This window comes from Notamacropus eugenii, chromosome 1 (genome assembly GCF_028372415.1).
Source record: "Notamacropus eugenii isolate mMacEug1 chromosome 1, mMacEug1.pri_v2, whole genome shotgun sequence".
NCBI classification, from domain to species: domain Eukaryota; kingdom Metazoa; phylum Chordata; class Mammalia; order Diprotodontia; family Macropodidae; genus Notamacropus; species Notamacropus eugenii.
The window spans coordinates 256,361,487-256,375,071 of NC_092872.1; the positions used below are offsets into that span (position 1 = coordinate 256,361,487).

Genomic DNA, 13,585 nt, shown 5'->3' on the forward strand with positions numbered 1-13,585 from the left:
CTGCCATTATTTTCAAAACCCTGGAATGTATTTCTTCAGAACCTCACAGCTGAAATAAAGGAGGACAGTTAGATACTATCTTTCTATCTATTTAGCCTGCCCTTTAAATCCTTGTTTACCACTTCTGCCCTAATCTTCCCAGCCCAAGGCTTCATTTCCCCTTGGCAGAGAAAACAGGCGCAGAATCAAAGCTGTCAAGTTAGTTTTTCATTCTCTGTGTAATTCATTACCATCTTCCTCCTATTCTGAACAGAGATTTATTCCTTTTTTTCCTGATTTCCCCCATCTAGTTTTTCTTTTGTTCTTTACATTCATTGTCACTCTCAGTGCTTTCTGAACTCTACTGCTGAATTCTTAGATGACTGTGCTAGTCCTCCTCCCTTATGTATCACTGGCTCTATCATTTGCACATTTTTTTTTTAAACCTAAGTTGGTCCACGAGTTGCCTGTGCATCAACAGTCAGGCTTTTCTTTTCCTTCCCACTGAAAGCATCTCTCTTAGCATCTTCAGAATTTCATTATTGAATAATACAGGAGAGTGGGGGACAGGGGCACAAGCAGGGTGGGGGGGAGGATGGAGGGGAGGGCATGGGGAGGAGAATGCAATCCGAGGTCGACACTCATGGGGAGGGAAAGGATCATAAGAGAATAGAAGTAATGGGGGTCAGGATAGGATGGAGGGAAATATAATTAGTCCTATACAACACAACTAGTATGGAAATCTTTTGCAAAACTACACAGATTTGGCCTATATTGAATTGCTTGCCTTCCAAAGGGAAGGGGTGGGGAGGGAGGGAGCTAAAGAAGTTGGAACTCAAAGTGTTAGGATCAAATGTAATGTTCTTACCACTGGGAAATAAGAAATATAGGTTAAGGGGTCAAGAAAGCTATCTGGCCCTACAGGACAAAAGAGAAGACGGAGACAAGGGCAGAGAGGGAGGATAGAAGAGAGAGCAGATTGGTCACAGGGGCAATTAGAATGCTTGGGTTTGGGGGGGAGGGGATAAAAGGGGAGAAAATTTGTAACCCAAAATGTTGTGAAAATAAATGTTAAAAGTTAAATTAAAAAAAAAATTACTTAAAAAAAAAAAAAAGAATTTCATTACTGAGAGCTTCTCAGTCCCTCATGGGATGAGTTCCCTTGTGGAATTTTAGGCCCTCCCCCCAGATCTAGGGGACGAATCAAATTCTGTTTAGCTTCCTACTCTGACATTACTGTGAAGTCTAAGATGGAGTAACTACTTCCTTTCCAGGTTCCCGTTATTTCTGCTTCAGCAACAATTTCTACTTATCAGTCAGGTCTAGAACAGCAGTTTTCTTCATCACTTCCTTCACTTCTTAAAGAATAAAAGTATTAAGCAAATAGGGAATTTATGAGCTGCCCTGTTTTGGGCCCAAAGCATTTCATCAGATGTCCTCATGACTGAGGTCCTTGGTCTTCACCCTAAGCACAGTTCTCATTCTGCTGTGACTTTTCTCAGCATTTTCTTTCCACCTGCTGCTCAGGTGGCCTATAGGATACTATTACGGCAAAATCACTTATTTTTCTTTGCTTATCCTTATCCAATTACTGTCTGTGATGATTTTCTCCTTGAGTTTATAAGTTTTCTCCCATGAGTTTCCATTTTCACTACATAATCTTACTCTCGTGTCCTTTTTATGAATCAAGTTCCTTTTGAATAAGGTGCAGCCTTAAAGGGCCTTATCCTAGCTCCACTCCACCAAATCTCAGTGATGTCTGACAGAAGTAACTCACATTTAATACAATTTGGAGGTTTACAAAGTGATTTACTCACAACCAATACTGCACAGTAGAGAGTACAAGTATTCTTATTCCCTTATTCTTATTATTTAAAGATGAAGAAATTGAGATTCAGAGTGGCAAAATGATTTGCCCTTGGTCACATAGTAAGCATGGTCTAGAACCAAGACTCAAACTTACATTCACCAATGAAGAGTGTAGGGCTCCTGCAGCTATATTCAATTTCCCTTCTTATCTCTAACTGGATGACAAGTAGACATCTTAAATTCAACATGCCCCAAATCAATCTCATAATATTTCCCTCTAAGGTCTCCCCTCCTCCTATCTTTCCTATTACTGTACAGGGCAACATCATCCTCCCAGTCCCTCAGGTTTGCAACCTAGACTCCTCACTATCTCTCCCCACCCCACCATCCCAATCTGTTGGACTGTAGGTCCTTCCTTGCAACATCTCTTGAATACATCCCTCTTCTACCCTCTGGGACTGCCACCATGTTGGTGCAGGCCCTCATTACCTCAGGCATGCTGGTGGGTCTCTCCTCACTCCGTTCAACCACTAAAGTGATTTTCCTAAAGTGCAGGTCTCACCATGATGGTTTCCCCTACTCAATAAAATACAATGGTTCCTTATGACCTCTGGTATCAAATACCAAATGCTCTGTTTGGCATTTAGAGCCCTTTTTAAAACTAGCCCCCTCCTAAGTTTCCAGTCTTCTTATACCTTATTTTCTGACATGGACACTTTGACCAAGTGGTGCTGGCTTCCTGACTGTTTCATGAACAAGATGAATGATCTTATGGTATTTTCTCTGTCTGTCCCCCATTGACTGCCCTGGTTTCCTTTAAGTCCCCACAAAAATTCCATCTTCATAGGAAGGCTTTCCCAATTCTACTGCTTTCCTTCTGTTAATTATTTCCTTTTTATCTAGTAGATAGTCTGTAGATATTTGTTTGCTTACTGTCCCCCCATAGCCTTGAGGGCAGGGACTGGCTTTTACCTCTTTTTGTATCCCCAGTACCTTGCTCAATACCTGGCACATAACAGGCGCTTCATAAATGTTTGTGGGTTAACTAACAAGAACTGAAGAACAAAGGAATGTTTGCAGATTCATGATCTCATTGGTATGTCTACTCCTTCTAATCCATATTATACTGTCTCTTCTTAAATAACTTCTGTCTATGCCCTCTCATTAAGCCTTCATAGAGAATTTAGGATCTTTGGCATAGTAAGAGCACCTACCTCCAAGGGTTGTGGTGAAACTACATAATGCTACCTATTATCATCAAAGTTATTAGTATTATTAGGAAACATCACTGACACCTTCCTCTAATTCTTGTAATACTCCATGTGTACCAACGCAACACTTCAGAGCTCTATTATCTTTTTTTTCCTGCTACATGACTGGCCAGTTCCTTTTTCTGATTGTATACTTCTTGGATGATACTTTTTATACCATTTCTTGCACACATATCATTCTTGGTAAGACCTTGGTCTCTACCAACAGCCACATTTTCCTCCACTGTCTTTTGGATCACATACAATTTTGATTTTTCGACAATAGTGGTATTCCATGACTCAGTCACATCGTTACAGGAAGAATACTGGCATTAACAAAGATGGGTTTTTAGGTCAGAGGTCAGCTTGTGACTGTGGAAAGTGTTATACAATTTCCCAAGTGCAATTTAACCATCATTTAACCCTAGGCTCAGTTTGTTGTCTATCAACTGTGCCTGACCAGGAGATCTGTACTGATGAACTGACTTAATACTTGTTCTACTGCATGTCATAAGCTGGCAAATGTGAGTTGCTTTTTTTTTTATCCACTCAGACTGTCCTCTGTAGTTACTAGGCTACTGCTTTTTTTTTTTTTGAGAGGCTATGGATCTCACTGAGGGGTCAGCAGATACCTCTTGAGGTTCAAATTCAGCTTGCTTACAAACTAAGAACGATTTTTACACTTCCAATTACAATAAAACTTCATTTAAAATATAAAAACTATTTTTAGCTCACAGCCCATACAAAAACAGACTTTGGTCTACATTTGGACCATGCTGACCATAGTTTGTTGACCTTTGCCCTATACCATTCTGGAGTTTTGTGTGATTAATATTATGTCACAAAAACCAAGAACATCTAGAGGGAATCCCTCTTCTGTTTGGACCTTGAGCTGTGCATTTTCCTCTGCAGCAGCAAACACAATGGCAAGCATGGGCCTTCTTGCTGGAGATCTTAATAGACAGGAAATAACTGGTTGTGAATGTGTGAATCATTTCTGAATCAGATGTCTGCGTGCTTCTGTGCCATTAGACTTTTAAGGAGGGTTCAGGCAGGAATTACCACTAAACCAGAAGGACAAAGACAAGAAAATACTCTGGGAATTTCCAATAGCTCTAATCCTATATATTCAGATGGATAAAAGACAAGAATTCTGATTATTATTATCTCCTACAGAATGTAAATGAACAACAATCACCACAAGAAGGAGGTCAGAACTCAGAAATTATCTCTTCCAGCATACAGTAGTTATCTTTGCCAAATAGATCTGATAGCACTTTAGGTTATAAAACATCTTGCAAAATTTTACTGATGAGAATAGTATAAGATTATGAACAGCACTGTCTTACAAAATAGCAAATAGGGATGGGGCAGAAAATGCAATTGCAGAAAACCTGGCACAAAATTCAGAAAAGACTGTCCCAAGGGCACTTACAGATGAAATGAAGAGAGAATAATAGATAAAAAAATCTACCAGTGTTTCTATAAAGATTTTTATCATGTATGACAGTGGAAATGATACAGTTGGTACTTGCCCCTTAGTCTCTAAATGCAGTCTATGTGGAAGTGGAAATAGTACTTAAGAAAATAGAATCAAGAAGAGCCGTTGGATCAGATAAACCATATAAGCAGAAATCTATACTGGAAAGAAAGCGATTTTTAAAGAATAGAAGGACTGATTTAAAAATTTTTGAAAACATGAAGTAAAAATATATTTGGTACACCTTGCACAAGTCATGCACATGGTCACAGCAAAAGGAATATTACATTGGGAATGGAACCTTCCTCCCTAAATCACTCACTGGCACCATCACTTTGCTAAATATAGGGAAGTAATTTTTGATTTAGTGAAAGCATCCCACAAAGTTTTTCACTTTGTGGGCAAGCTGGGGTGCTGCAGGTTAGACTAGAGCGCACTGGGTAGTGCAATGACTGAACAAAAATGGCAGTCATTACTGGGATGATGTCAACAAGGAAAGTCTCCAGGAAAAGGACTGTTCCCCTTGGTGCAGAAGGATTCAATGGGGTTTGTTAGCATGAGTTTGGAGGAAAGCATAGATGGCATGTTTATTAACTTTGCAGATAACATAAAGCTGGAAGTAAAGCCAACAGATTCAAAGACTCTCAAAGCTGAAAGGTCTATGACACATCTGAAAAGTAGTTATCCAATTTCTGCTTGAGGACCTCCAGTGAAGGGAAACCACTACCTCTCAAGACACCTCACTTCATTTTTGGATCACTTTAATTATTATCACTTTAAACCTAAATTTTCTTCTTTGCAATTTCTACTCATTGCCCTCCATGTCCAAAAAGAACCAGTTCAACCCCTTTTCCACATGGTACCTTTTCAAATACTTGATACCACCATGTATCCCTTAAATCTTCTCTCCTCCTGAATAATCAATCTTCAGCAACAATACAAATACAAAAATGGCTACTTTTATAGTTAACCCCCTGTTGTGAGGAAATGACTTTGTAAACTTCTAGGTTTTATTAAATGAGAGTTACTCTCACGCTAGATATCACTGAGATATGGTAGGATGGGACAATAATTTAGCCTTGTAAAGCTATATTTTATTCAAAAGGAAAACAATCTATAAAAAGGATGTTAGAGTAAGACTGTGTAGTGAAGAAGTAAGCTCATGGCAGAAAATTTTAAAAAACTCAAGAAGGAAATATTTATTGACAGTGATTGAGTAAGGATAAACAAAGGCAGAGAAATAAGCAATAGTGCCATGGCAGTATCCTACAGACCACCTGGACAACATGAGGAAATAGGGATTTGAGATAAATCATGAGATAGGCATGATCTCAATCATCTGCTACAGTCCATTAGCTAATATTTTATTCAAAACTTTTGCACTGATATTCATTGGTGTATCATTATATATCTCATATCATATCATTATATATATCATATACATAAATACATACGTATATATAGTGTTCTTTTTCTGCTTTGCCTCTCCCTTATGCACCAAGACCAAATTTATATCATAGAAAGCACTTGGTAGAATACCTTCTTTTATCATTTTTTCTAATAATTTATATGACATTGGAATTAACTGCTCTTTGATTATTTAAGAGAATTCCCCTGTAAATGCATTTGGTCCTGAGATTATTTTCTCTGAAAGTTCCTTTATGACTTGTTAAATTTCTTTTTTCTAAGATTGTTACTTAATTTAAACAATGCAAGCAAGTATTCACATTAGAGGCCTGAAGTATAAAATTAGGTAACTATGTAAAGGGATGGCATAAAGAAAATAAAATTGAAGTAAGTTTTAATGTACCGTTTTGTAATCTAGTGGGGAAATAGGAGTGCTACACGTCTGTTGATTTTCATCTAAATGGCAGTATAACCAAGTCTCAATGACTGTTAACAGGCAATAACGAACAGGTAACTGGACTTAATAAATAACTCATATTTACATAGCACTTTAAAGTTTACAAGAAACTTTGTTCACAACAGCTCAGTAAAGTCAGTAGTGCAAACAGCATTCCCATTTCACAGACGAGAAAACAGGCTCAAGAAGGTGGTCACTTTCCTTGGGTTACACAGCTGGTTAAGTGTCTGAGAGCTGACATAAACAAAGGCCTAGGAATAATCTGACCAGAACTTGTCAACTACACCTTGCTGCCAAAAACCATAGGAAAAGCAGTGACTTAAATCTCTTTGCACCAAACCCCTGATCAAAGCTGCTGCAAACAGCAATGCAGGCGGATTTAAGCTTCGCCCTGTTAGATGTATTCCTGGAGCACTGGGAGAGACACAAATAATGAGAAAGAAGATGATTCGTAACGGAGAGGAAGAAAGAGATCCTCCACAGACTCAAAAACCGAGGTCAGGGGCTGTCACCTATAAGCCCGCCCCCTGTTTTGCAAGACCCTTTGCTTCCGAGCAGTAAGTGGCATGGAGATAGGCCAAGGCTGATGAAGGGCTCTGAAGAGGGGAGATGCCAATTTCCATCTTTATTGTCATTTCTGCTACATAAACATGTAGTAAAAACACAATACAAAATCTTGGCAAAAGATTCCTGCCACAGACAATCCATCTACTTATTGACATAACACAAGGTGGCTTTCTTTGTATTCAAAGAAAACTACACTGCTTTCCAAACAAAAATGATGTTGTTTAACAAATGTTAATAATCTCAATCAAAGAAAAAGGCAAGGCTGTGCCATTTATTCCTTTGTGGTTATTCATGCTCTGAGACTGATACATTGAAATAAAATAACGTGCCACAGCTGGAATTTAGACTTTCCTCGCTTCAGGCTGAATTTTCTTGGCACACAAAACATTCTTCTTGCTAAGAGAGATGAATACTTAGTAGAGCATTTACATAAATGTCTAACAATGATAACCTTAAAATGACTCCAATGCAGCATAGTCAGAAGCCCAAATCTAAGCTCTGGCTCTACCACTTAATTGCTATGAAATCTGAGGCAAATCACTTCAACTTCTTTGGGCATCAGTTTCCTCAAATATGAAGTAAGGAGGTTTGCCAAGATGACCCAGAGTTTTACAAAGGTGAATTTTATTGTGTGGCAGAGCCAGCACTTGGGTCTAAAAGCCCTTCCCACCACACCATCGTGACCTCAAGGGAAAAATGTGGTAATCCCAAATTGTTTTTTGAGCTGTTTGTTAGGGTCACAAGGAGCCTGAAACCAAGATCCCTCACTTACAATAGTAAATTTACTTCCTGCACATTTTTAAAGTCTTCAAAGATTTTTGATTCCTGATGATTCCTTTTTGATTCCAAGAAGGAACCTAAAAAGTTTGCCAAAGATTATTGTCTGAGGCAGGAAGCTTAAGACCAGAGGGTCACAGGTTATATTTTTTCTGTTGCCCATGGAAAGAAAGGGAAGGAAATGAGAAAAATTGATTTGGGAACTGAACAGCATTTGGCCTCAGTGCTACGCCTTAAAACGTAGGGATGACAGACTTGTGGTAAAGGATGGAATATACCTGAGAAGGGTCACTAAGAATGAATCTGCTTGTGTGGTACTAGTGGTTTCTCTTTTGTTCCGCAAGAGTCAAGGGGCAGTGTGCCCGACTATCGCTGATCAGAACAATGTGAGCTCAGAAGGTGTTTCACAAATAACACGGGAGGCGCTGGAGTTTTTGGACTCCAGTCTCTAACAGGTTCACTCTTAATTTGGTCAGACAGGAAGACAGCTTCTTACTTTATTCTGGTCTATTCTTCTCAAAGGGGTTGCTAATAATGGGAGCACTAACTTCTACAGCCTCCCTTATCACCCTTCTCACAGGGGCAGGTGAGAATATAGTAGGAGCTTCAACTCCTACAGGTCCCCTAAACCTCAATGGGGGCCGGCTGAGGCAAACACAGAGTCCCCCCAAGCCTTGATGGAGGTCAATCAAGGCACACACAGCATTACACTGTCATCTTCCCATATGGGCTCCTCATTCACTGACCAGTACCCAGCTACAACAGACAAAGAAGGCATATGGCCAACAACAGCCTCACAAGTTTACATCACCTCATCCCTGTTATCTCACTGTGCAGTCGCAGTGAATAGTTACAATTTAAGCACAAATGTTTATATTATTTACCATTATATATATATATCAATTATATTTGAATCACAATCATGAGAACTCATATCTAACACCTGAGAACAAGAGATTGTTGTGGCTATGGATCCTAGGAACTAAACTACAAAAAGAATAACAAAAATCCACCTTTGCACACACTACAATCCACCTTACTTACAAAAGGTTCTACCACAGATCGGGCATAAACAGAGATAATCTCTAAATCTGCTCATCTCATGTTTCTTTTGAGTTGTTGCAATTTTGCTTTGCTTATAGGGCACAGCACCTTCTTTGACGCAGGTACACCATGCTAGGTGGTCGTTTGCCAGAGTTTCCCATGTCACACAATCAATTCCAAAGTTCTTCAGAGAGACTTTGAGAGCATCCTTATATCACTTCTTCTGACCACCATGTGAACGCTTGCCCTGTTTGAGTTCTCCATAAAATAGTCCTTTTGGCAAGCTATGTTTTACATTCAAACAAGGTGGTCAGTCCATTGGAATTGCACTTTCTAAAGCAGAGTTTGAATGCTTGGTAGTTTAGTTTGAGAAAGGACCTGAGTGTCTGGTATCTTATTCTGCCAGGTGATCTGCAGAATCTTCCCAAGATAATTCAAAAGGAAGTGATTCAGTTTCCTGGCATGGTGCTGGCATACTATCCAGGTTTCATAGGCATACAACAATGAGGTCAACACAACAGCTCTGTAAACCTTCAGTTTGGTCATCAGTTTAATACCTCTTCTCTCCCACAAAGGTAAAAGAAAGGTTAAGACATGCCCAACTGAATGAAGAATTCCAGAGAACAACAAGGATTAATAAGAAGGTTTTCTTAAATGAGAAATGCAAAGAAATAGAAGAAAACAACAGACTGGGAGAGACAAGTGCTCTCTTAAAAAAAAATTAGAGATTATCAAGAGAACATTTCATGCAAAAATGGACATAATAAAAGACAAAAATGGTAGGGACTTAACAGAAATAGAAGAGATTAAGAAGAGGTGGTAAGAATATACAAAAGAAACATACAAGAAAGATTTTTAACATCACCAATAACCATGATGGTGTAGTTACTAATCTAGAGCCAGAAATCCTGGAGAATGAAATCAAGTGGGCCTTAGGAAGCATTGCTAACAATAAGGCTAGTGGAGGTAATGGAATTCCAGCTGAGTTCTTTAAAATCCTAAAAGATGATGCTATTAAATGCTATATTCAATATGCCAACAAATTTGGAAAACTCAATAGTAGCCACTTGATTGAAAAAGATCAGTTTATGTCCCAATCCTAAAAAAGGGCAATGCCAAAGAATGTTCAAATTCTGGAACAACTGTGCTCAGTTCACCTGCTAGTAAGGTTATGCTTAAAATTCTGCCTCAGTTATGAGAACTGAGAATTACCAGAACAGTAGGCTGCTTTTCAAAGAGGTGGAGGAACTAGAGACCAAATTACCAGTGATCACTGGGTTATGGAAAACGCAAAGGAGTTCTAGAAAAACATCTATTTCTGCTTCTTTGACTATGCTTAAGTCTTTGATTATGTAGATCACAATAAAATATGTCAAGTCCTCAAAGAGACATGAGTACTAGATCATCCTAGTTGTCTCCTGAGGAACCTACATGCAGGCCAAGAAGCAACAGTTAGAACCAAACATGGAATAACTGACTGGTTTAAAATTGGAAAAGGAGTACAACAAGACTGTATATTGTCACTCTGTCTGTTTAACTCACATGCAAAGTATATCATGCAAAATGCCAAGCTGAACAAATCAAAAGGCCAGAAATAAGATTTCTGGGAGAAATAACAACAATTTCAGATTTGCAGATGAACAAGCCTTTGTTCAGCTGAGTTTGCTCTCATCCCACACTGGTAGCTGCAGTATTCAGTACTTGCAGCCCTGAGCCCAGATGAGGTAGTGTCAGGATCTTTTTGCTTGCAAAAGACTCTCCAAGTCTGCTCTTTGGTTGAGTTTCAAAGTCCTTCTTCTCTATTTCCTTAGCAAGAGGTGGCACTGAAAAGAAGTATCTTCTCCCTTTTTCTATTCTGCCTTGGATGACAGCAGAAGGCAATGCAAAAAGACACAAAGCCTCTTTCACCGGTCAATTTTTCCTGATAATAATTGATGGTGTAGATACCTGCACAGAGCTCACATACACACAGTCCTGAGGTCTCTTCTGTTCCTGGTGCTTTGAAATGTGTTCTTCTACCTTCTGTTCTGCTTGGTTCAGAAGTGGATCCTCCCCTTATCTAGCTTATCATGACTAACTAAATTCTTATCTTTGCTGGCTAAAACATAATCAGGCAAAGTACATTTGTCCAATAATCATAAAATAGTTCTAGTTTTGAGTTCTCCAGTCACTAATCCTAAAGTTTTCCAGTCTATCCTATGAAACGAGCAAGTGAAACAAAGAAGCCTGAGATAGCTTTTCCCCTGGGTAAATGACTCGGTGGCTCTGTGTAGCTGTCTTTTCAGGGTAAGTTTCATATTTGTTTCTGTCTTTGCCACTTTCAATGATCAAAATTGTTTAATGTCAGAAAAGGTCACTGCCTCATGCAAGAATCTTCCCAAAATGGAGACTAGCACAATGTGGGCTTTTCATAAATTTGAAATAACAGCAAAATCTAATGTCTTTCTGTATCCTTAACTTTCATTTTCTAAAAGAAAGTTAAACCTTCACATTTTCCCATTAGGCCAAAGCCAAATACGCTTTCTCTGTCTACTAAAAACTATTCCCATTGTGAATGAGTAAACCAGATGGAACATGCTGCTGTGAAAGCCACCAATATTTATTAGTGTGACAAATTTCATACTTAGTAATATTTAATTTCAAGTTAGCATATAAAAGAATATATAAAGGGATCTATCTATATCTATCTAAAGTATATATAAAAGGGATAATTATTTTTTCTCTGTTACTGACAACTGACTAGAAAGGTTCTACAGAACTACAAGTTGAAAATAGTTTTCTCTGCAATGAAAACTCACTTTTCTCAAACCTCTTGGTAAGACTCTGCCAAATTAAAATCTATGATAAAAATGCTGAATTTTCACATTCTATCCAGAGTAACTATATTTAGCATTCCATCCCTCATGGCCTATGATCAGACGGTACCTTAAGAGCCTATCTGGTGTCTAAAAGGACGCAAGGACTCTTTATGACAAAGAAAAACTGATATCACAAGATAAAACACGAATCTGATGTCCTGCAGTTTTGTGCGAGCTTTCTCCCGTGGCAACTTTTGTCTTGGATTGCTCTTTGTACACACATAGCACCCAGTCAAACCTCACTCCTGGGCTTCTGTTATAGAGTTTACATTCAGGCTCTTAATTTTTCAGGCTACAATAAGTCAGTGTTCTGTGCTATACCTATTTCCTCTTGTTCTACTGCAAGGAGCAGTTAGGACTGAGTTAGCACTAGGGGAGGATCACAGACTAAGGAGTTTTCCTTTAAGAACGTTCTAGGCCTCATTTGATTTCAGGAAATGAAGCAGAGCGCCACTTGTTTTCTCCCTACAGGGAAAGCAAGCTTCTCCCACTTACACCTAAAAGTTATATCTCACTCAGGATGTTTCCCTCAGATATCCCCAATTGGAGACTGAAGGGCAGCAACAACTAAAAAACAACCTATGAAAGCATATACTAAAAACTGTACTCACTTTGGAGGAATTCTTGAAACTGCATTCACACTAGTGGTTGAGTTCACCACCTGAAGGATGTGTTCAAGGGCTGTTAGTCCTCCAGCAACTTGAAATGCAATTTGATCTGCCACATTCTGGAGGCAAAGATAAAATGCAAATTAGTCTAGTTTTGAAAACATGTATTTTATAAAGTGAATGGAATATCTGATTGAAACCTGAAACCATTCTGTTCTAAAGACAGCAACGACAGTCCAAATCCACAAACATTAAAAGAAATAATGACTGCTCACCCAATTAATCTGTCCAGTCAGTCAATAAGCATTTATTAAGCACCTACTATGTGCCAGGGGCTACGCTAAGCACTGGGGTTACAAAGAAAGGCAAAAGGCAATCCCTGCTGTCAAGGCACTCACAGGACACTGTAGGAGACAACATATAAACAACTATGCACAAACAAAATAAATACAGGACAAATTGTAGATAATGAGATTAAGGGGGAATCAGGAAAAGCTTTCCACAGAAGGTGTGATTTTAGCTGGGACTTGAAGGAATCAGAGAGGAAGATGAGGTGGGAAAGTGTTCTGGGTTTGGGGAACAACCACTAAAAATGCCTGGAGTCTGGAAATGAATTCCTGTCAAGATCCACATTTTCCCCCCAAGTTAGCATTTGTTTTCTGAAGTTTTTCCTGAGGACATGCAGATACTGACTGGAGTCAATAACTTCTCAGTCTGCTGCTTACAGAGGCTGGTGAAGAAATATTCAGTTGTTTTTGTTTTTTAAACATTCTGAGGTAACAGTCACATTGCCAAAGAACCAACAGTTATCCCATGGAGCATACATGGTCCTTTATAGTGATATTGTTCTGGCTAAGGCTTCTCACAGAATACAGAGTTTGTATTCTGACTTCCTCTGGCTGCAGGTTGGGGTATGGCCTTATCAAGAGCCCAAATTACATGCCTCAGTGGATGTGGATGAAGACTGTCCATGTGAGGGCTCCATGGGATGGCCACCATTACACTGGTGATAAGTAAAGAGAATGAAGGAAGAAGACAGCTCTAGGGATGAAAGACAGACTTGTATCTGCAAATATGCAAATTACTTTTTCTAAACACAAACAACATCCTTAAACCTGATGCCCACCCCCATTAAAGAGATTTTCAAATGCAAATTTTGAAAACACTAAGACACGAAATCTAAGGTTGTAACATAACATAACCCAATAACACACTTGTATAGAAAGGTCCTCTGATTTCCCAGATTTCAGATTCATGGTCTTTTACTGTGCTAAGCCACATTTCAAGCTTTCCCCAGGCAAGGACTGTATGTTTCTGCTGAGTCCTATAAACTCTTCTGATAAAACTTT

General features: G+C 38.9%; 1 protein-coding gene across 4 annotated transcripts in view; it reads right to left on the bottom strand.

Moving 5' to 3' along the window:
• SCAPER (S-phase cyclin A associated protein in the ER) overlaps positions 1–13,585 on the bottom strand; it is a 406,759-nt gene that overhangs the window by 127,712 nt on the left and 265,462 nt on the right. For all 4 annotated transcript variants that reach the window (XM_072628639.1, XM_072628640.1, XM_072628637.1 and 1 more), the window contains one exon: positions 12,240–12,355. In XM_072628639.1, the coding sequence (XP_072484740.1) occupies positions 12,240–12,355 (116 nt within the window). The remainder of the gene's footprint in view (positions 1–12,239; positions 12,356–13,585) is intronic.